A 23,796-nucleotide genomic window follows, 5' to 3' on the forward strand; every position below is an offset into this window, starting at 1 on the left:
ATGAATCTTCTGGATACACACACACACACACACACACACACACAAAATATCCTACACAATTAAGGTACATATTAATAAACCTTTTCAGAACATAAAAATCCATTCCCAAGTGCTCATATTCTGTTGAATCAGAAATGAAACACACTATATACCTGAACTGATTTCTTTTGTTCCTTTCAATGCACCTGGCATTAGGAGAAAATGGAAGATGAGTCCTGCAATGTGACCTACAATAATCAAACTCCCAGGTCTCATTTCTGTCGTCATCATGAGTAATTATCCACATTTCTTTACTTGTTTTATCTGTGTCTTATCCATCGTATTACACCGATTGAAATTAATTATATTTTAGAAATGTTGGGGGTATCACAGGATTAAGATATTTAATAAAACATTTTGTGATTAAAGTCTCAAAAGAATCCCTTAAGTGTAAAGTCCTACTTCCCGAAACCGCTGGATTCCAGTTCCTTCTAAAGCAGTGGTGAACCACCGAAGCGAACCTTTTCTTCATAATGTCACTGTAGAATAGCACAAAAAGTACTCTAACTACATGCCATGAAATTAAAACAACAGACCATGACTGGTGGGAAATTATGGGTTTTATCTTACTTTCATGGATATTTTAAAAAGGAACATTTATGGAGAAAGTAATGAATATTAAATCTTTTATACATTCACAATAATTCAAGAAATCTTTTCACTTATGCAAGCAACTCTGTTGCATTTGGACAAAGAAACTCTGAAAGTCTCTTAAATCAGATTAGGTTACACAGAATGGGAAGTTAGGGAATGGAAGGAAATCAGAAAAACATTACTCAAATAATTCAAGATGTCCTGGTTCTGCAAACGTCTGGAGTTTATTCTCTAAGACCTTGAGACTTAAGTGTGGTCTATGGACCAACAACATCAGCTTCTTGTTGGAGCAAAATATCAGGCCCCAAGCCAATCCTACTAAATTAAAATCCTCCTTTTTAAGATCTTCAGATGATTGACATACACATGAAAATTTTACAATCACTACCACTGTGGGGAATTATTAAACACGTAAATGTTAACGAGATACCCTACATGTATTTTTAATTTTTTAATTCTCATCCGAGGACAAACTTAGAAAGAGAAAGGGGGAGAGAGAGAAACATCTATTAGATGCCTTCCTTATGTGCACAACCAGGAATAAAACCTGCAACTCAGGTGTGTGCCCTAGCCAGAGCTGAACTGGCAACCTTTCAGTGCATAGGATGATGCTCAACCAACTAAGCCACTCTGGCTGGGGATAGTAATATATTTTTAAATAGATATCACAGCAATCTTTTCTAGAATGGGTATGCTATAAGACTGGTGATAGATTCTTTTCTGCATGCTCAGCATCTCATATAATGTCTAGCTAATATTGGCCTAGTGAGAATGGAAAGATAAATGATGTTAAATAAAAATAGAGCAGTCAATTCAGTGATGCTACACAATTTGTTAAAAAGGTTAAGATGGTTGGCTCAGTGGGCAAGTACAAGGCCATTCAATATAGACATGAGAAGAATAAATGAAAATATGAAACAATTTTGCTCAAACATATTGAGAAAAATTGTCATACACTTCATTAGAAAGGCAGCATACAATAAAGATCCTGAGCAATACTATGCATAAACTGGTAATTTGATAACTGTGTAGTTTACACAACAAATGTGATATAGAAATGCACATTTTATTTTTATTTTTTGTTAATCCTCACCTCAGGGTATTTTCCCACTGATTTTTTAGAAGAGTGGAAGACAGAAGGAAAGACAGAGAGAAACATCGCTGTGAGAGATGCACATCAATTGGTTGCCTTCTGCACACACCCTGACCAGGGCCTGAGCTGGGGAGGAGCCTGAAACCAAAGTATGTGTCCTTGACTAGAATCGAACCTGTGACCCTTTGGTCCGCAGGCCGATGCCTATCCACTTAGCCAAACTGGCTACGGTGAAATGTATAAATATTTTCATTATGCTAAGCCATATTATTGGTCCATTATCCTAGTTAAATCTTACTAAAATTCTTTTTGACCAAGTGAGAATCTAGAATGCAAAGTGGATTTAAGAGAAATCACTTGAGAAAATTAAGAGATTTAGATCACAGTCCAGAGAATACTAATAGTTATTTAAAAAACATTTATTGAGCATAAAGCCTGCAGTGAACTTCTAACTACCTGGAGTTAGATCAAGTTCCACAAGACTGCCTCACCAGAGACACCAGCTGCAAACCCTGAGGACCTAGGATACTTACACCTGCTACCAACTGGTTACAAATTCAAGGGGTTCCCACTATCCCCTCACATCTGACTGTTTGCTAGAACAACTCAGAAAATTCAGGAAAGCACTATAATTTCCACTAGTTTATTATAAAGAATAAAAATCAGGACCTGACAAGATTCCCATGGAGCAAGATTTGGGAAAGCAAAAAACACTAAGCTTCCATGTTTTAGGATGAGTTGTCCTGTCATATCCATATATATTTCCAAGCAGTGGACCTCTCCTAAGAGCTGGTGTCCAGGGTTTTCATTGGGATCTCACTACACAGCCATAACTGACTGTATCATTGGCCACATGATTGAACTCTATCTTTAAACACCTTCTCTCCTCCCTGTCCCCGCCCCCCCCCCCTCCCTGTTTGGGCTGATATAAAGTGGTTCAAAACCCCAACCCTATAGTGACAAAGTTAGTCTTTGTAGCATGATCAGTCTCCACCCTGTCATTATCTAAGGGCTCACCATGAGTAACAGATACTCCCAACACTTGGGAAATTACAAGGATTAACATCTCCCTTCCAGAGAACAGGGACAAAGGTTAGCCAGATTCTTTATTACACAACATGGCCTTCCTGAGGGCTCTGGATCACCACTAGGTCCAATCTTAATACAGTAATCACAAGAGTTAGCCAGATTCTTCTATGTATTTTGTTGACTGAATATGCCAAAGAATGGGACATAATATAGCAAAATTCAGAATGTCATTTATCCAATTATCTTTTTTGATCTAATGATATTCTTTGATATTCTTAGTCTTGACTGACACAGATATTTAGAGTGCCTACTGTATGATATACACTTAATGTGAACATAGCTGAAGAAACAATTTATATCTAATACTACTTAAGACACACATTTATCTGTATTTAACAAATATTCCAAGCAAAACATCTTTGCTTATTCATTGACTTATGTCTCAAATTCTTTATTGAAAGGTACCTCATCACTTAATATGTTACTTTGGGTTACTTAAATGTTCCTGGGGGGTTCAAAGAATAGAAAATATCCCATAACAAATATGTCATTATGAACTCGTCTTCCATTTCTGTATTTGCAAAAATGTGAACATGAATAATCATATCTACTGAGAGACACAATATAGTGGTTAAGAGCATGGACTCTGGAACCAGAATGCTTAACAGACAGTTCTGGCTCTTGGCAGCTGTCAAGGCCAGGAATGTCGCTTACTCCCTGGGGCCACAGCTTCCTCATCTGTAAGAGGAGGAAAATACCCTCATGGAGATGTTGTGAGGATTAAGTAAGTTATTACACATAAAGCACTTATATAATAGTGCCTGACACCTACCAAACACTTAAACATTAATCATTTCAATTATTATTTTAAATTCCTTTGTTATTAGTTGGTTGTTGGGATGACATGAGATAGTATTAAATCAAAGATCATATAATAAAATCTGGTACAAATATACATTCAAATGTTGATTTCCTTTACTCTAGAAATTATTCTATACGTCAGACTATTCATTAATACAATTCCATGGATACAAATAAGTGAGATAAAGTTTATCTCCATCTGACGGCAGGAAGAAAAAGGAAATGGAGTATAAAGGGTTAGGCTGGAGAACTGATGTTTAAACAGTGCTAAAAAGTTTAAAATTGAATAGTCATGAGTTTCTAATAGGCAAACAGTGGTAAAAAAAATTAGAAAAGCATGGAGGTAAATGGTGTCCATATTAAATTAAAATTATACTATTTTATCAAGGATTTGAAAAAAATAACTTTTTTTTAAAGCACAAATTCTTATTGTCTTAGAGTTTAAGGCAGCATTATAAAGTAGAAATTATGATTCTTTTCAGTTTGAAATGGAAACTTAAAACTGATTATCATTTGGGAATAAAACACCCACAGTATTTTAACATATAACAAATAAAAACCAGTCCGAATTCCTTATGCTAGATTCTTAAGTTATCATGAGCTCTATTGTACAAATGCACATATCACCATACAATAGAATTTTAAGAATTGAGATTAAATATTCCAAGTGTATTATACTGACAAAATACAAATAATATCACCAACAGCACAAATATGTTTTAATCTACATTGCTTACACTGAAAATGAAGATTAGTAGCATTTTAAAAAATATAGTAGAGGCAAACTCAAAAACTCACTGATAAAACATAAGGGCAAAAAATCTTAGTTTATACTCAAACTGCAAGCAACAAACTACAAATTTGCTGTATCTATTTGTATTTCTTAAGGTTATCTTATTTCATCTGCAACCTGACAAAATAAATTCCAAATTAAATTGTATAAGAAAAATGATGGCATTTTATTATTTTATAATTTAAGACATCAATTATTTTCCCTTCAATTAAAGAATTCCAAATGATTAAATCTTTTAGTACCCCTTTGATGAATAGTGGCAAATTTTTCTTGTGATATATACTTACAGGGTGCAGAATATTGACTCCTTTTACTATACTGGAAAAATTAAAGCATGTTTTCCCTAAAGGATATTTTTAAGTTATCAGAGAAAGCCCTAAATTTTAAAGCTATGTAAAGCCTTACTCCAATCTTCACTTCCCTCTTTGTAACAAAATTCTGTCAACGCATTCTTTAATAAAATAATCACAGAATAATTTTTATTTATAATGAAGTTATTATCATTAGACTTTAAATCATCAGTTTACTCTTATAACAGAGAATCAATTTAAATACCACTAAAATGGAATGAAGACAAACAGTCTATTACATATCAGTTTCTCTGATATGCCATAATGATATCTAATTAGTCTTACACCATGGTCCATTTCCAGTGAAATTCTCAACAAACTGCTCAAAATTACAGTCTTTTATACTGACACATTATTGTAAGGTGTGACAGATGCTGCTCTCTTGATTGCTTCAGGAGCCAAACAGTCAAACAAGTGCTCTGAGGAAAAGGGCTGATTTCATATGTAATCCAGTCACAAATGCCTGTCAGTTCCTTTGGTTTTTATAATAATCCCTTTGGCAAGTTGATTAATTGACCACTGGTCCCTTAAAATTCTATAATAAACAGCAGGCATCACGGCCTATACAGTTTGTGCCAACGTCCTTGATTTTTTCACTTCCACTGTTTTGTTTATCAGATCATATATTGATGGTAGTTTTATTTTATCCATATTTTTGCTGTAAACATTGAGAAATATACCAAGGACAACTAACAAACCGGACCATATGTACCTAAGAGAAAAAATATGTATTAAAAAAAGATTAATATTAAGATAACAATTTATCATTCACCACAGAATTTGGCGATAAATTCACAAAAACCATGCAATAAAATAAAATTTTGAAATGGGATACCTGCAATAATAGTTTTAAAACAAAGATAGTTTTAATCCGATTAGAATTTCGTATTTTATGTTAAGTTTATATAGAAATAAGGTATTTTACAAATTACTAAATATAGTTTATTTGAATTTTTGGATAATGTATACCTACCACAAGTAGAAAGAGTAATCAATTTATAGAAAACAAAATACATAGATGGAAACTTATTTTGTGGTTACCTTTAATTTTATACATTGATAATTTCTAGGTTTGAATCTTCTCAATTCCTAATCAAGGTAAGTGATTCTTTAGATTAGATTAGATCTGACTGATTAGGAATTGCTAGCATCATTGCTTTAAATGATGCTAATTTCAAACACATCTTAACATTACAGAAAACAATAAAGGCCTACACAAAAAGCCACAAACTAAGTTATTAGGGCACAACAGATAGAATTCTTCTCTACCTCACTCCTTTGTGGGAAAAGGCAGGAAATAAACCAATAATTTAAAATATATATATATAATTTATGTATTTATGTATTTGCACTAGGACAAGGGGGAATGAATCCCTTAATCTCAACACACAGCTCATATTCGTTTATAATCAAACAGGATCACATTTGCCCTGGGACCCTGGTTGAGAATTTAAGTGTACAATATGATTTCTTCAAAATAATTACATAAATTTCTGAAACAGAAGACATCAATAAATTAATGACAGAGATACAAAATACAGTTATAAAAAGAATTAAGGCTGTTTCAGAGGAAGTATGAAACAAAGTATCTAAAAGCTGAGAAACTTACTGAATTAAAAATACTTACTGAAATGTGAATGGCTTAGCAAAGAATATAAATGAAAGTACAATGGTCATTGCTTTTCTTCCTGTTGTCACTGTAGGAAGAAAGGTTGGTTTAGAATGTGCCTATTATCCTGGAAATATTTTTGAAATCATTCATTCAACACATATTTACAAAGCCTATTATGTGCTAGGACCTATATGAGTTGCAAGGTAACAATGGAAAGCAAAAAGCAAACAGCCCAGCGTGTGTGGCTCAATGGTTGAGTGGCCACCTAAGAACTAGGAGGTCATGATTCAATTTCCGGTCAAAGACTATGAACAGATTGCAGTCTCAATCAATCCCCAGTAGGAGGCATGCAGGAGGCAGCCAATCAATGATTATCCCTCGTTACTGATTTTTCTATCTCTCTTTCCTCCCTTCCTCTCTGAAATCAATGAAAATATATTTTAAAAAAATAACGTTAAAAAAAGTTGCTACTACTATGGAATTTATAGTCTAGTAGGGGTACAGACTCTAAATATTACAGATAAATGTTAAAGCACAACTATAGTAAATACTTGAGGCCATGTAGTAAATACATGGAGGCCATGACATGAAAGAGACATATGTGGGGTGGGGAACCTTTTCCTGCCAAGGGCCATTTCGATATTTATAATATTAGTGGGCCAAGCAAAATTATCAACTTAAAAATTAGCTTGCTATATTTGGTCAAACATTTAATTAACTCACCCCTAATGCGTTGGCAGGGCCACACCAAATGATGCTGCTGGCTTATATGGCCCTTGGGTCAGACCTTCCCCCTTGCCTTAGAGAGTCTTAGTTTGGCAGGGAAGCAAAGCTTTCCCAAAGAAGATATGATTAGGGGTTATTCTTGAAAAGCAGCAATCTAATATGTTAATAGTGGTCATTTCTGATTAAGCTGATGGATAATCCTTACAATCTTCTTTATCTGTATTAACTTTTACTTATCCTTGAAGTCATTACTTCAAATGAAGTCTGTTGCAAGGCCTGAAACCTTCCTCCCTAGTCCTACCCAGATGGATATAAGAAACTGCATGTATGGCCATTATGGCTTTTCCCTTACTTTTCATTACCAGTTGCTATCTTCCCAGTAGACTGTGTACTTTAGTTAATTCCTTGTCTCATTCATCCTTACATTCCCAGATTATAATCCTAGCACTTATTGTTCAATGATGAAAGAATGAATACCAAATGAAGAAACTGTTTTGGAAATAAGTATCAGAGCCTGATTCCTAAATCTGTCTTTTCTTTTACTTTAGTAAATGCCCCTCTCTCCTCCTTTTTTTTAAATGGACATCCCTTTCAGCCTCTCCTACAACTAGGTATAATCATGTGATTAGATTCTGGCCAATGAAAATGTGAGAATAACTGCTGTCTCTAGGAGTGTGATTTATAGGAAATTTCCATAAAGAGAACTGTGTATTTCATATTCTCTTCATCTCACTGATTGGAATGAAGATTAGATGGCAGAGTACATAGAAGAAGCCTAGATTCCTGATGAGTATGGAAATACCATACCAGCTCAAGAAGCAGTATACCACATGGGGTAAGAACAAAGATTAAGATAAAATATATGTAAACTACATAAAATAGTGACAAAATAAGGGCTATGTGCACATTAATTATAATTATTAACATCACTTCTGGATTTCTTTTCACAAGCTAGAAATAGTCCAGCCTGACCCTTCAAGACCAGGACTGCATCTCACAATTCTTTTCTTTCTTTTTTAATCCTAACCTGAGGATATTTTATTCTCCCATTGATTTCTAGAGAGATTGGGAAAGGGGGAGAATTCAGGGAGAGGGGAGAAAGAGAGACACACATCCACGTGGCATAGATGCAATGACTGACTGCATCCTGCACAGCTCTGGAAAACGTGCATCCAAGGCACGTGCCCTTGACTGGGAATGGAACCTGAGACCCTTCGGTCTGGGGCAAACTCTAACCACTGAGCCAAGCCAGCCGGGGCTCATATTTCTTTATATGAACCTCAGGGCTCAATAAATGCGTACCAATTGATATAAGTAACTGTTTTTAAAACAATACTATCTTACAAGCAAAGTTGGAACCCAAGCTAAGTATATGAATTTGCAATCTTTCCTGACAGCATGAGGTAAATTGAATAATTAGTAATATGGCCTATTCCATAGCCAATTTCCCTCTATTTATCAGTAGGGATGTAAATTTTAAAAAAGAGAGTCACATCAGAGCAAGTAAAGAGAAAAGTTAGAAAGTAAATATACTCTTACAAAGACAGAGGTATTTGTTCATTTGTTTAGCTCTGAGGTATTAAATTATGTGTTTCTCTAGGACCATAGAAAATTAAAATCAGATAAACTGACTAATATATAATACATTTATATATGCATTATGAATTAAAATTCTACAGATCTCAGCTGGAAATAAATCGAGTTCAATCAATTCATTCCCAATAGAGAGAAATGAAGCCCATAGAAGAGGAGAGACTCGCTCTCCAGGCCACAAGTCATTAACCTGCATCGGAGCTGGGACTGGGCTCCACCTTCTCTGACACGCAAGCCAGAGCTCTTCCACTTCTTGCAATCCTGGCTTCAGGGCTCTCTCCACGTGGAAGACTCCAAGAGCACTCATCCTCTGTACTGCTCACGTGGCAAACAATTCAAGATAGTACCCGGAGCCAACTGCTGCCCTCTTCAGGTCTCACCTGTAGCCCCTCATTTGTTTTCCTCACTCCGCCACAGCGGAACAAATACAAATTCCATGCCTCTAAAGTGGAAGCAAACTCCCCGCACTGAGCAGGTGCCTAATAATTGCTAGTGAAAAGAACAGCTCATTTGGTTGATGTCTTGGCAAGTGTCCAAAAAGCTTTGTTCAAAACAGATCTGTCATACTTTAACTTCAACAAAACTGAAATTTTCAGTTATAAAGTGTATAAAGCAACTATGTTTCTATGAAGATGTTCCTCCATTATACTTTTTAATAAGAATTTATTTTAATGTATTTAAAGGTTACTATTTCGATAAATGCATATGTTTGACTTTAAAATTAAACTTTCAGATAAGAAATTAAGATTAAACATAATTTTCTTTAGAATTAAAAAAACATACTATAAGCCCAGGAATAAATTGGTAAAATATGACAATTCTCTTTTTAATGAAGTTTAGGAACTATCCTTATCTTTTGAAAAAGAGCATCAGAAAAAATTTAAATTCTTATTTTAGAATCTAAGCAAGTATATTATTCCTACCTGTTACAGCAAGAAGTGCACCGAAATTTTTAATCAAAGCCAGAACAAAGGAGATTCCAAAATACCCAGTAAGGGAAAAAAGAAAAGCATAACCATAGGTTCGCATTAGATTCTGCAACATATAAAAAAGCCTGTGAGAAAAATGCAAAACAAACCCTGAGGTATTACAAATGAAATAAAACCACATTTTCATCAACTTCTTGAGCAATAATAAGCCATTCAAACAGTGCAGTCAAGCAAAGATTCTTATTTAGTTCTGATTTAATGGAAAAATAATAATGAAATTTAAAATCCACAACTTCTACATCATTAATAGCTTAAACATTACAGGGTAGAGCAAGGATAAAACAAATTTAAGTATAAGTCATTCAATTCTGAAATAATTTTTGATCTGCATATAAAGGAGTTACCAAATTACATAAAAATAGTATTCTGAACAAGGGGAAGCAGATATAAAAGGAAACTAATGAAAGATGTTTATTTTTTAAAATGTGGTTAGTGTTTACCTTTGAACAAAATGTTACTGCAGGGCCTAATCCACTAGTGCATGTCAATCCCAATAAAATGTATACAAAACCGATTGAATACGAATACAAAACCTAGAGTAGACAAAAATAAAGTGGAAAAAAGTAATATCAAACCAAAGGTGAAGGATTTTCAACATGTGGCTCAATTAATCTATTAAATTAAATTTGTAGAACAAATCATTTTTAAAGTAACATCACTTTTTCAGTATGGCTTAACTTTCTGGAAATGATGGTTGATCTTCTTTAAAAGTCTATGCTTTATTATTTTATGTGCTATATAACACAGCAGTACTAAACCTTTCATATACGGTTCTGTGGTAGGCAATTAGACAGACAGGAGCAGAGCAAGGATGATGGGCCAGGTACAGAAGGTCACTGTGGTGGAAAGTGCCAGGTGCCTAGAAAAGGACAATTGTAGGGTGGGACCTCACCCCCAGGGTGACCTTTCAGTTGGGTTCCCCGACCTTTCCTCCTAGAGATAACATCCAGGCCTCAATTATATTTCAGCTCCAGGCCCAGAAAAGCAGCAAAACCAGACAAGGGACACCAAGGCTGACCTCAGGACAGACCAGCTGCATTGACTAATAAACCCCCTGCTCTGGTGCACACCAATCAATTGATGGAGACCTAGACACTGAAAGGACACACCTGCAAAGCTGCTGAGTATTCTATTGAGATCTTCTCCTGGGACCTCCCCTAAAACCCTTAGCACTAAGTACCCAGTGAGCTTTTCCCTTCCCTAATCCTCCACACAGGCATGTTAGTTACCATTACTTTTTCACTCCCAAGCTCCACAGACCCTTCTGTTACCTTTATAACTTGTTTCCTAAGCCCATCTCTTTTATAAATTACTTCTTCTACCTCTGTGATTTTATAAATAAACTAGAAGCCTGGTACAGGGATTCATGTGCCCTTTCACAATCTGAGACCCTTCAGGGGATATCAGAGCCTGGTGCATGGATTTAGCCCCATTGCCGCAGGCCAAGATGAGGGACCCCACCAGTGCACGAATCCATGCACCAGACCTCTAGTATGAATATAATATATTTGGTTAATTGCTTCTTGCCCTCCACCTTCCACCTTCCCTCTGAGATGTTTCCATGCCTGTGTGCTGAGCATCTTACCCCTGGTGGTCAGTGTGCATCATAGCTACCGGTTGAATAGTCGGACAGTTAGCATATTAGCCTTTTATATATAATAGGGGTGTCGAACTCAATCAGAGAAGGGGCCAAAATCTAAAATCCAGCCTAAATCGCAGGCCAAATGGTTTATTGAACAGTCATAAACTGACAATGTTAACCAGAAATGTGAATTTAAAATGAGTGGAACAATCTTTTCCTTAACAGTGCTGTTAACCAACTCACATGCTATCAAGGATTTGGCCCGCGGGCCTTGTGTTTGACACATGTGATATATAAATTAGAGGATCGGTGCACAAAATTCATGCACAGGTGTGTGTGTGTGTGTGTGTGTGTGTGTGTGTGTCCCTCGGCCAAGCATGCACCCTCTCCAATCTGGGACGTCCCTTTCACAATCCAGGACTGCTGACTCTCTACCACTCGCCTGCCTGCCACCTGATTACCCATAACTGCTTCTGCCTGCCAGCCTGATCACCTCCTAAACCACTCCCCTGCCAGCCTGATCGATGCCTAACTGCTCCTCTGCTGGCCAGACTGCCCCTAACTGCCCTCCCCTGCTGGCCTGGTTACCCCTAATTGCCCCTTTTGCTAGCCTGGTCACCCCCAATTCCTCCCCCCACCCCCACTAGCCTGGTTGACCCATGCAGTCTTGCTGTTAGTCATTTGGTCATCCCTCACTAACCCTCCTGCCAGCCTAATTGCTCCACCCAGCCTGCTTGTTCAGTCGTTTGGTTGTCCCTCACTAACCCCCCTACTGGCCTGTCATAGGCAGCCATCTTGTGAGGGTGTGAGGGTCAATTTGCATATTACTGCTTTACTATATAGGATGTGATACCAATCATAATATCAATGGCACTTTTACTTTATTTGGGGACATGAATACCCAAGAATAACTATTGGTAGTAATATTCTGAAAAATAAAAGGAACAATGGTGGCTAGTCATAATGGATAGTAAATGTTGGATAAAACTACTGTCACCACAATACGGTTCTGGTGAAGAAATAAATATAAAAGAATATAATTCTGGATGCTATGTTAGAATATGAATAAAGAAGGCACTTAAGATAAGCTAAAAAAGTGGATTATTCAATAAGTGATACTGGGATGAGTGAACAACCATATGGAAGAAAGTTTTAAAGTTTTGGGTAGATCAAAGATTTAATAAAGAAAGAAGTTATAGCCCTAGCTGGTCTGGGTCAGTGGATAGAGCACTGGCCTGTGGACTGAAGGGTTCCAGGTTCTATTCCAGTGAAGGGTATATGCCCGGGTTGTGGGCTCTATCCCTAGTTGGGGGTGTGCAGGAGGCAGCCAATCAATAGATTCTCTCTCATAATTGATGTTTCTATCTTTCTCTCCTCTTCCTCTCCCTTCCTCTCTCTGAAATCAATAAAAAAAAATATTTAAAAAAATGGAAATTATAAAATTAATAGGTAACATGAGTAAAATTCTTAAATCTTAGTGTTAGGAAAGCCCATTTCAATCATAACATATAGCCAGAAGCCAAGAGAAAAAGATAAACCTGTCCACATAAAAATTATAAACTCTAAATGGAAAATAATACCAAATACAAAGATAGAAGAAAAATGATGAATCAAAGTATCTTTTTAATATGTAAAAAAGTATATAATCATTAGGAAAAATTTATCAAATACCATACCATTAGCTATTAGCAGTAGTAGTAGCATTTTTTATTTTTACCTTCCTATGTTGGAATGTATTACATTTATAAAAATACTTTTTATTAAAATGTATTTTTATTGATTTCAGAGAAGAGGGGAGAGCGTGAGACAGAAACATCAATGATGAGAAAGAATCACTGATTGGTTGTCTCCTGCAAGCACCCTACTGGGAATGGAGGCCGCAATCCAGGGATGTGCTATTGATCGGAATTAAACTTGCAGGCTGATGTTCTATTCACTGAGCCAAACCAGCTAGGGCAATGATAACCTAGTTTTAAAATGCAATGCCAATCTTTAATACCATAACTATTTCATAAAATTAAATATATCACCATTTTGAGTCTATATGCTGTGAAGAAAAAACACACTAGAATATTTACCATTTCCGAGTTAGAAGCATTATGCAGTTTCATAGCCTTCTCTTGAACATTTCCAATAACAGCATCAGCACATAGTGCCAGGGAAATAAGGATCACACCTTCAAGAAGGCACAAGAAAAAAACAACCTTATTTAAGCATATGAATGATAATCAAGATTTTTCAGAGATGCAATTGGGCTAAAAAATAAAAGCAGATCTTATTCACATGTTTCAGAGAGCTGAGCATTTTTATCCACAACCAACTGTAACAGGCACATAAGTCACATAGGTGATGTTAATGGAAAAAAAAGTAGTTAATACTAATAAACTGCATTTATGCTGTCACCATTCTGTGCTTCACTCTCATGTCAAATAATAGTTCTGCTTTTAAATTAGAGTTTATGTTTGAAAGGAATATTGTATTAAGTAAATATAGAAGAAATTCTTAGATTTACTGGGATTGGTGGTTAGTCAGATGGAGAGGAAAATCATTAAAAATACATTTATTATTAAAATGTTTAATTTAAAACACATAAACATGCATACAGTTGTGAATGCCTTTTCTTCAATAGAGGTACTAAAAATTCTGCACTTTCTCTTTTATTTAAACCACACTCATAAAACAACTCTATGATTTCCAAGTTGTTCTGGTTAAAAAATACATACATTATTTATTTACCTACCTACCTATCTATAAAATATCATGAAACCTGAAATTTAAAAAAAGTACACCAAAAACTCAGGAACTTCTGAAACAATTAGGGTGCAGAATCCTTTCATATTTATATGATATCTCCAATTTTTATAGTTACTCCACCCAAATGTAATACAATAATGATTTTATTAACTTATCAAACTGTTTCAATTAACTTAGTTTTTACAGAAACAATTCTTTCTTTAAACTCAATTGTTTTTCCATTGTTAATCCTCACCTAAGATATTTTTCCCATTGGTTTTTAGAAAGAGTAGAGGGAGGGAGGAATGAAGGGGAGGTAGGGAGAAAAGGTGGGGAGGGAAGGGGAGAGAGAGTGAGAAAGAGACATCAAAGTGAGAGACACTGCACGCACTCTAACCAGGGTCAGGGATCGAACCTGCATCTCAGGCACATGGTTTTGACTGGGAATCGAACCTAATACCACTTGGTGCAAAGGCCAAAGCTCTAAATACTGAGCCACACTCAGTTTTGAATAATTCAAGTAAATATTTAATAATTACATAATCATAACAGGCCCAAATGGCATAAATAAATCCAGAAATCAATAGACTCATACAAAAGTGAGTATCTCTGGAGAAGCAGGTTCTTTGGGGAGCAGTGATGGTGACAGGAAGAAGATTGAAAGTGCAATTGTTTTCTAGTAGATACTGGTCACCAGTCAGGGTCCTTTACAGAAAGATTAAACAGCAGCCTTGGTTACATGTGTGAGTCTGATGAAATTTAGGGATATGCACTTAATTGAGACTTCAAGTTTTCAAACTTATTCTTCAATTTGGCTTTTTATAATCTAACTTGGGCATTTTACCTATTCATGCATTTTTATTCATCAAACTTGTTTCTAAATGCTCTTTTTCTTATTTCATATATCAAATCTAAGCTCAAAAGAAAAACACATGGTATTATTGAAGATCCTGAAAACATGGCCTAGTTCCTAAAAGACATCCCCAAAGTGCTCTGAACAATGGAAACAATATGAGGTACTTAAAAAAATTTTTATTGATTTTTTTTTTTTAGAGAGGTAGAGGGAGAAAAACATCAATGTGAGAAACATCAATGGGCTGCCTCCTGCATGCCTCCTACTGGGAATTGAACTGGCAAATTTCCGGTGCACAGGACAATGCCCAACAAACAGAGCCACACTGGCCATTATAAAAAGCTGAAATAATTTTATAAAACTACCTGAATTATGGGGGTGAGAGGTGGGGGCTAGAAAGTGTCAATGAGGAAAAAGGGAGGCAGCTGTAATACTTCCAACAATAAAGATAAATTAAAAAAGAAATAAAAAGAAAATACCTGAATTGCATCCTAAAGGTGGACATTTATGTGAATTTAAGTCTGATATACCTCTTTATACATTCAAAGTTTTATTTATGTCTATCTTAATCATTTTAATAGTTAATCTCCTTTGGATAATATACTCTTACAGATCAGGGATTACGATAAATGCTCAACTATTATTAACTAGAGGCCTGGTTCGTGAAATTTGTGGACATGGCGGGGAGGGGGATTGTGGGGAGGGAGGTGATGGCCCTCAGCCAGTGTGTGTCCTCTAGCAATCTGGAACCTCATGTGGGTCCCTAGGCTGGCCACTGATCAGGGCCTATTGGAGCTTTCCTTTCCCCGGTTGCCGGCAGCTGGCCCAGCCTCTGCCGCTGCCACCACTTACAATCTGTGTGGTGCTGCTCCTCCCTCCCATGTCACTGGTCACCTCCCTCTGCGGGCACAGAGCTGGGGTGGGATCACTTGGCTGGCCCTGACCTCCCTCTGCAGGGCTATTGCTGGCTGGCCTCACACAGCCACCACAGCATTGCTGGCTGGTGGCCTGGGCCTCCCTCTGTGAGGCAATCGATAGTGGGGCCCCCAGATCGATCGCCCCGCAGAGGGAGGTCCCACCCCCCACTGTAGTGCTGCCAGCCTGGTAGCCTGGGCCTCCTCTTTGAGGCAATTAATTGGGCTTGACAATCAATTGCTGCGCAGAGGGAGGCCCCGCCCACCCACTGCAGTGCCACCAGTCGGTAGCCTGGTTTCCACGATTGACTACCAAGCAGAGGGTGGACAAGGCCTCCCTCTTTGGTCTGACTGACTGTGGAGTCCCCCCACCCCCAACCATCACCCCACAGAGGGTGGCCTGCACCTCCCTCTGCATGGTGATTGTGGGGCAATGGCAGGGGCCCCCCGACCAATTACAATGCACCCACCTTGGCTGGCCTGGTGCCAGTGCATGTCATTGCATGGTCGTCTGGAAGGTCCTCCAGATGGTCGTTCTGCTGTTTGGTTGTTTGGTCAATTTGCATATCAGGCTTTTATTATCATCCTATATAATAAAAGAATGATATGCAAATTGACCATCACTCTGACATACAAGATGTGTGTCCCCCATATGGACACAAGATTATGGCCAAAAGATGGCCAGCAGGGGAGGGCAGTTGGAAGGAACCAGGTCTACAAGGGAGGGCAGTTGGGGGCAATCAAGCCTGCAGGGGAGTGCAGTTAGGGGTGACCAGGCCAGCAAAAGAGGGAAGTTGGGGGTGACTGGGTCTGCAGGGAAGTGCAGTTGGGGGGGGACCAGGTTGCAAGGAGAAGGCAGTTCGGGGTGACCAGGACTGCAGAGGAGGGCAGTTAGGGGCAAACAGGCTGGCAGGGGAGCAGCTAGGCATCAATCAGGCTGGCAGGGGAGTGGTTAGGGGGTGATCAGGCTGGCAGATAGGGACAATCAGGAAGGCAGGCAGGCAAGCAGTTGAGAGCCAGCAGTCCTGGATTGTGAGAGGGATGTCCGATTTCCAATTTAGGCCCAATCCTATTGGGACAGTCCTAAATAGGCAGTTGGACATCCCTCGATGGGTCCCAGATTAGAGAGTGTGCAGGCTGGGCTGAGGGACACACCCCACCCCTGTGCATGAATTTTGTGCACCGGGCCTCTCGTATATAATACAAGCTTAATATGCAATCATCCAAACTCTGGAACGAATGGTGGGATGATGGGTCACTATGATGTGCACTGATCACCAGAGGGCAGATGCTCAATGCAGAAGCTGCCCCAAACCTGCAGGCCCCAGGACAGCTAAGGTGTGTGCCAGCAGGGATCCCTCGGTTGCCCCCTGGAGGGAGGCGATTGATGGCGGCAGGGTCAGGGCTGGCAAGTGAGCAGCACCAGGCTGGCCAAGGCAGGGGCCAGTGGGGGTCCCCCCAATCACCCCACCGATCGCCCCACAGATCAGCCCTGATCTCTGGCCAGGCCTAGGGACCTTACCTGTGCATGAATTTTGTGCACCAGGCCTCTAGTAGATTATAAAACAGGGTTAGGTTCTAATTCTCTTAAGTATTTTCACGTAATTCAGAGTTAGCACTTCAGCTATAGTGAGAAGCTCCAGATCACCTCTTTCCATAATTATAATCACCACCATCACCCCTTCCCACCAGGGTACATGCTCTCATACCCATTACCTCATTGTCTCTTTCTGTTCTCTCACCACCTGCATATGAGGCCACTATCTCCCATCCAAGTACTAACCAGGCCCGACCCTGCTTAGCTTCTGAGATCAGACGAAGTCGGGCGCGTTCAGGGTGATATGGTCGTAGACTGAGGCACACTATCACCATTACCTCTACGTAAGAGAAGCGCAAATGAAGGTGGCACTTTAGCCATAGTTATATTTCTGACTAGATTGTGAAGGCATGTCACTGTTGGCAAGTTCTATGCATTGTCTAAAACTGCCTTTTCCTCAAGTAAGAGTCAATTTTCTCAGTTTTCAAATATACTCTTCCTTTTAGATTTGCAGATATGAAAATGAAGTGTTTCTGAAAAATCTAAATCATGTTGAAAAACCTGCAGCAATAAGTTTTCTTTGAGTAAAACTCATTGAAGTAAGGATCAGTTGCACCGAATGATCCAAGGTGCAGAACATATCTTCTGGTTCTTAAAGGACAGCTCCAAGAAGCTGAACTGGTTACATTTTAATCCCATAATGTAGCCTGGTTAAACAGATTAGTAAGAAAGGTTGACTAACAACAGGTAAGAATAATGAAGCTGATGTAAATTATTTTCTTCATTATGTAATACTTTTTCCTCACAAATAATTATACTTACTATACTTTGTACTATATATAATATATATGTAATACACATATTTTTTCTGTTCTGAGTTTCTTTAAAGATTTAGATATTTAAATACAATTTTTGTCAGGTTAGGAGATGGGGAAATGAGATGATACTAAAATAATTTTATAAGAAAAACTAAACAGTTGAGAATGACAATATGTATATATAAACAGTTTCTCTATAAGATCTTTAGAATGAAAACAAGATTCTAAAACTTTTTATCCTTAATTATTTCTAAACATACTATAATACCTATTCTGCTTGTGAAAAAAAAATTAATTTACAAAATTCCACACACATACTACTGTGGAAACTTTAAGCTCGTTAAGGTTACGATCATATTTATATCACCCAGTTTAATATTTAAGCACAGCATATCTTTCCCTCTTTAGCTAAAACAATGACAAATAAATGTAAATAAATGGTAGTTCTTATTACTAAAAATAAATGTCTATTGAAGATAGTCAACAAATCGGATCCAGATTGGGATTCTTTGAGGCATGTCTTATTAGAATTTTGTTGATATGTGAATAGATCAGTAACTTCTTCAACAGATACCTGCTCTTATTGGTTTTCTCTATATAGCCTTCATCTACTGTAAACATAACTAACCAAATAAACATTTTTCCAGTGATTTAAAAAGAAAAAAAAAATGTGCAAGTTTCAACTTAAAAAAATGAGAATAAAAAAATTACTGTGATTCTCCTACAATTCATGTGTATATTTCCAATTCAGCCATAAGAAATTGATCTATCATGTACTGTACTTGATAACAGATTTTGACTGAGCAAAGAACTTTCTGTCACATCAGAATCCATTTGTACTAAAAACAATTGCTATATTTCCAGAGTTGTAATATTTTTACTACATCTTATTTGGAAAGTCTGAAAGCTTTATGTTAGATACTAGAGGCCCAATGTACGAAGATTTATTCAACAATAGGCCTTCTTTTCCCTGGCTGCTGGCATTAGAACCTGGGCCTTCGCTCTGGCTGCTGCCTTCCGCCTTTGTGCACTGCCCAGAGGCCTGGAGTGGCCAGGGTGGGGGTGGAAAGCCTGCCTCGTTGCCATGGCGACGACTCAGGCATCCTGGTCCAGCGCCATCTTTGTTGCATCAATTTGCATATTCCCTCCTTATTGGCTGTGTGTGCAGCCATCTTTGTAACAAACTGATAATCAATTTGCATATTTTATCTTTATTAGATATTCCATCTTTCTTAGATAGGATGAGAGTTACAGGTGTCACGTCGTCATTTAAAATCCTTATAAAGTTGTAAAAATTCTTATTGTAAACTGAACTGTATAAAATCTACAATAGGAAGACAAAAAAATTCCTTACCTGTCAGGTTGAAATTGGGTGCAATTGTGCTGTCAGCAAGTGTAAACCATATCAGGCCAAGGCTCATACACACTGCAGCAGACACATCTGCAACATTGTAACGCTTGCCTGTGTGATAGAAATGTAAGTCATCTTCAGAATGGAAAGACCTACTCAGCATAGTTTTAGATCTATGTGTTTAACCAAGGAGGTCAGGAGTCTTTTTATTGTACATCTACTGTCAAAAATATATGAAGAACACTGAGGTCAAGGCATGAGATAGTCACAGAAGATATTCTGAAAATTAAATGATCAGTGAGCACTGATGCTTCAGATATTATCTGTTATGGTAGAAATATGAACATTTAAAAAGTATATGGAAATTAATATGAACACTTAAAAAGTTTATGGAAATTAATGCCTCCTTTTCCTTATGTATAATATACAGCTATGAATTTTCTTCTATTTTACAAGTTTACAAAGTAACCAGAGTAATTATTCAGGCTATATAACTGTTTAAGTTTATAAATAACATGATCAAATAACTACTAGATTAGTATTAACTTGTTTTAATATAGCCACATTTAAATAATAAAACCATGTAGTGTAACTTCTTGGAAGGAAAGGAAATATTATACATGCTCAGTTAGTTGTGACATTAGATGCGGTTTTTAATAGGGACTGAGATCATTGTTTTTTCCTGTGTGAATAGTTATCCTGAAATTATATGCAAAGTAGTTGACAGATGTGCTTTAATTAAAAGGGATTTTTGGGAAGACAACTAATGGATAAAATGAAGTCAGGTTGTGTAAGGATGTTGGTGGTACAGAAACACTTGATTATCAACACATGAGTATTCCTCATGACAGTGATATGAACAACTTGTTCTGCTGTTCCTTGCTTTGACTGCCTCCTCTTTCATGCTATTTCCAAAGAGCTTGCAACTTGACTGGAGCTCTAGGAAGTCAAGAAGCCAGCAGTGTTGGTAAAACAGAAGTTCTGCTTAGGTTAAGCTTCAACATGAGAACCACCCACTTGTATAAGGAGGTAGAGACTGAGCCCTGAAGAGTGCAGGACTGAAATAACTGAAAAAGGAGCTTTCCCGGTACTTAGGTGCTTCTGAGCTTTTAATATGTGAATACAGTATTTCTGGAATTGTAAGTAGACTCCAGACTAAATGAATAAAACAAAATACTATTTTTATTATATCTGAGTTCAAATTATTGATTTCAGATATTATCACTCAGAATTGTTATAATATCTAGAACGTTTATTAAATTGACCAAAGTTTAATATTTTTCCTAATGCTAGATGTTATAATATAGCCTACTAGTTTCAAACAGGATGAAAATACATCATTACTATACCTTGAATAATAACTCCTCCTAGCATTACAGGAATCAACTTGCAGCACTTGAAGATGACTTGGGTCGGATAATTCAGGTAGCCCAAGGAAGTATTTGATAACCCCATAGTACCCACAGTAAGAAAAGCTATTATCATGTAGGTTTTTCCCGGTATTCTGTAAAAGACAATTTTAAAATCTTCATTTTGGGACCCAATTCATACTTGTTAGATAATGTATTTACAATGTGTAAATGCCTACTTACTCTTTTTATTTCTGTGAAGTATTTTTAGACATATTGGTTAAATATCACTATTTTAAAGTTAAAACCTTGTTTATATATAAAAGAATATCACTAAAAGTAATGATTCACCCTTATTTAATCAATCTTAATTGAGAATTCTCAACTGTGTGAAAAAGTGGTATATTACCCACTTACATTCTTACTGTAGGTATAAGGTATAAAAACTATCTTGACTAAATTTAGAAAAAAAAATAAATTTTGGCCTTTATAATGGTAAAAGGCACCTTAATTAATTTATAACTTCTAAATTGCTCTGTTTCTTAATGTTTCCATCTAGCATTAGGAAAAGTACATCCACCCATTCTGTTAGAAAAACTGGAGCAGAATTTCTCTAGAAAAATTACATGTTTAAAACTCTGGACATAATATTTATTACTATAATATTTTATGATTTATTTCCATCTGTATTCTGTAAAATGTTAAAAACAGCCAACTTTCTGATGAGGAATCAGACTCTCTTGTTATGATCTCAAATCTTCTCCTTTGAGTTCTATCTGGATTTTCTAAAGAAAATTCTTTGGCATCTTCAGAATTTTGGGCTAACACTGTGAGCATATGCTCACTTTGACTAGACATTTAATGGTCTAAAATAATACTCTTGTACATTGGTGTGACTAACACAGGAAGCACTGTTCACATAATTACATTATGCTGTCTCCTTAGATCTAGTTTCTATTTTGGGATTTGTGTTCATGTTTAAATCAAGGGAACAAAGTTCTTTCATATTTTAATATGGCTAGATGTAAGGCAAATAATTTACTGGAAAAATTCAATTAGAATGCATCATTTCCACTTACATTTCAATTTTGAGGCCTTTTCCTACTTAACTACTAATACAGTGGTCAACATTTAAAGTCCACATGGAAATAATCTGGCATGCCCGCATGCGTCAGTGTACACGAACACTGATTTTCACTCTGATCGTGGGGTTTAACCCCCAGTGCATACCATTACGGAAGCAGGACAGCTCTGCTTCTGTCTGTAAGGATAGACGTCACCTTAGTCAAACACTGGCCAGAAAATAAAAAATTCCAGCCAGAAAAATCACAAGGAATGATTAGAAAAGCAGCATAGTACAGGTAGGAAAAAACCACAGCCTGAAACTCAGAAAACCTAAATTCAAAAGGCCCAATTCTGAGAGCAACTTGCTCTATGAACTCATGAAAATCCCAGCACTCTAGGTCTGTTTAAAATTGGTTTATGCGTTTGTTTGCCACTGAAAACTCGCAGAAACTGGGGAAAATTATAACTTAAAGTAATAAAGTTACAAGGTAATCTTTGTTGCAAACTAACAAGTGATATATTTAGGGTATTATACTTTACCATGTGCTTCACCACCATGTACAGTTGATTCTCAAAATGAAACAGAAAGTTAAAAAATTTCCCTGAGCTCTTGACAGAGCTGATTAGAGGCAGTGCAAGACTCAAAGCCCTGTTTTCTGACTCCAAATCCCATATTCTTTCAAGTACACTGGTATTCATAAAAAAAAGAAAGACAAAAACTAAGCAAAGATCTATAGAGCAGTGCCACTTAACATGTTAAGCACCAAGGCTGTTTTATCTTCCTTTCCATTTAGCCCACGATATCTGACTTCGCCGATATGCCGGCGTTACATTTCTTGTATGTATCTATCACAATCTGTACTCTGTATTCTTTTAGAAATGCTTTCTCTTCAGTCAGTTGTCTGTGGTTCATGTCCCAGTGCAGTTTAAAAAATTCCTTTACCCGTAACAGTGACAATGTCAGTAAAAGCGTGTGAAAGTGATTCAAGTGAAATTAGTTTTCCTAAAAAACGTAGAGTCGTTCTTTTTTCGTCATCAGAGGATGAGGATGAGGATTTTGAAGAATGGCATGATCCAAGAGGTAATCAATCAAGGATTATGCCTTTCACCTATCCGTCTGGCTCTAGGTTTGAAGACTTGAATGTGTAAAGTCATGTCCAACAGTAGAGAATTCTTATTAACTGTTCGTGCCTAATGAGTTGTTTGAGGATATCGCCAAATAAACTTATATGTGTTGCAAAAACTGGGATTGAAAACTCGCAGCATTTGTGTAGGACAGTGACAAACAAAAATGAAAAGTTTTTTTTACATTGATTCTATGGATGGGACTAGTTAGATTACATCTTTACATTTATATTGGTCCCGTAATCCTGTATATATGCAAACTTTCCCCCAAAATATAATGTCAAGAAATAGATTTGAAATATTATCACGAATGCTGCATTTTTCAGACAGTAGGGAGACAGATGTTTCCAATCATTTATGTAAAATAACTAATAGATAACATGAAAATAAATTTCAACAAATAGTATGACCCATCTGAAGCTATATGTATTGATGAATCTTTGATACCATTTGTGGCTGCATAATATTTAGGCAGTATTTAAAACAAAAACGACACAAATATAGTAATATTTAAGTTGTGCTGTGGCTCTGGGTACACATATGCTTTTCATGTATATGCAGGGAAAAGTTTAGAAAAAGAATATACAACACCAACTAATGTTGTAATGTCTCTTTGTTGAGTTGTATTCAATAAGGGACACACGTTGCACACAGACAACTGGTACATGAGTTTAGATTTAGCATATAAATTACTTGATAATAACACTCATTTAGTAGGAACATTACATTCAAATCGACGGGAAAATACTCATGAAGTCGGGGAAATACTCATGAAGTGATATAAAAGAAA

The 23,796-nt window shown here is 36.9% G+C and overlaps 1 protein-coding gene across 2 annotated transcripts in view; it reads right to left on the reverse strand.

Annotated features, from left to right (window-relative positions):
* Positions 1 to 3,608: 3,608 nt before the first annotated feature.
* Positions 3,609 to 23,796, reverse strand: part of SLC35B3 (solute carrier family 35 member B3) — a 29,264-nt gene continuing 9,076 nt past the window's right edge. Inside the window, exons 4-10 of one of the 2 annotated variants that reach the window (XM_036443642.2) lie at positions 20,817 to 20,971; positions 19,471 to 19,578; positions 13,340 to 13,437; positions 10,120 to 10,212; positions 9,614 to 9,725; positions 6,387 to 6,456; positions 3,609 to 5,471 (exon numbers count right to left, since the gene is read on the reverse strand). In XM_036443642.2, coding sequence (XP_036299535.1) covers positions 5,321 to 5,471; positions 6,387 to 6,456; positions 9,614 to 9,725; positions 10,120 to 10,212; positions 13,340 to 13,437; positions 19,471 to 19,578; positions 20,817 to 20,971 — 787 coding nt within the window. In that variant the 3' untranslated portion in view covers positions 3,609 to 5,320. Of the gene's footprint in view, positions 5,472 to 6,386; positions 6,457 to 8,880; positions 9,180 to 9,613; positions 9,726 to 10,119; positions 10,213 to 13,339; positions 13,438 to 19,470; positions 19,579 to 20,816; positions 20,972 to 23,796 lie in introns of those variants that run through there. The other variant, XR_004988961.2, reaches the window with a different exon arrangement.

This window comes from Pipistrellus kuhlii, unplaced genomic scaffold, assembly GCF_014108245.1.
Source record: "Pipistrellus kuhlii isolate mPipKuh1 unplaced genomic scaffold, mPipKuh1.p scaffold_m20_p_2, whole genome shotgun sequence".
Taxonomy (NCBI): domain Eukaryota; kingdom Metazoa; phylum Chordata; class Mammalia; order Chiroptera; family Vespertilionidae; genus Pipistrellus; species Pipistrellus kuhlii.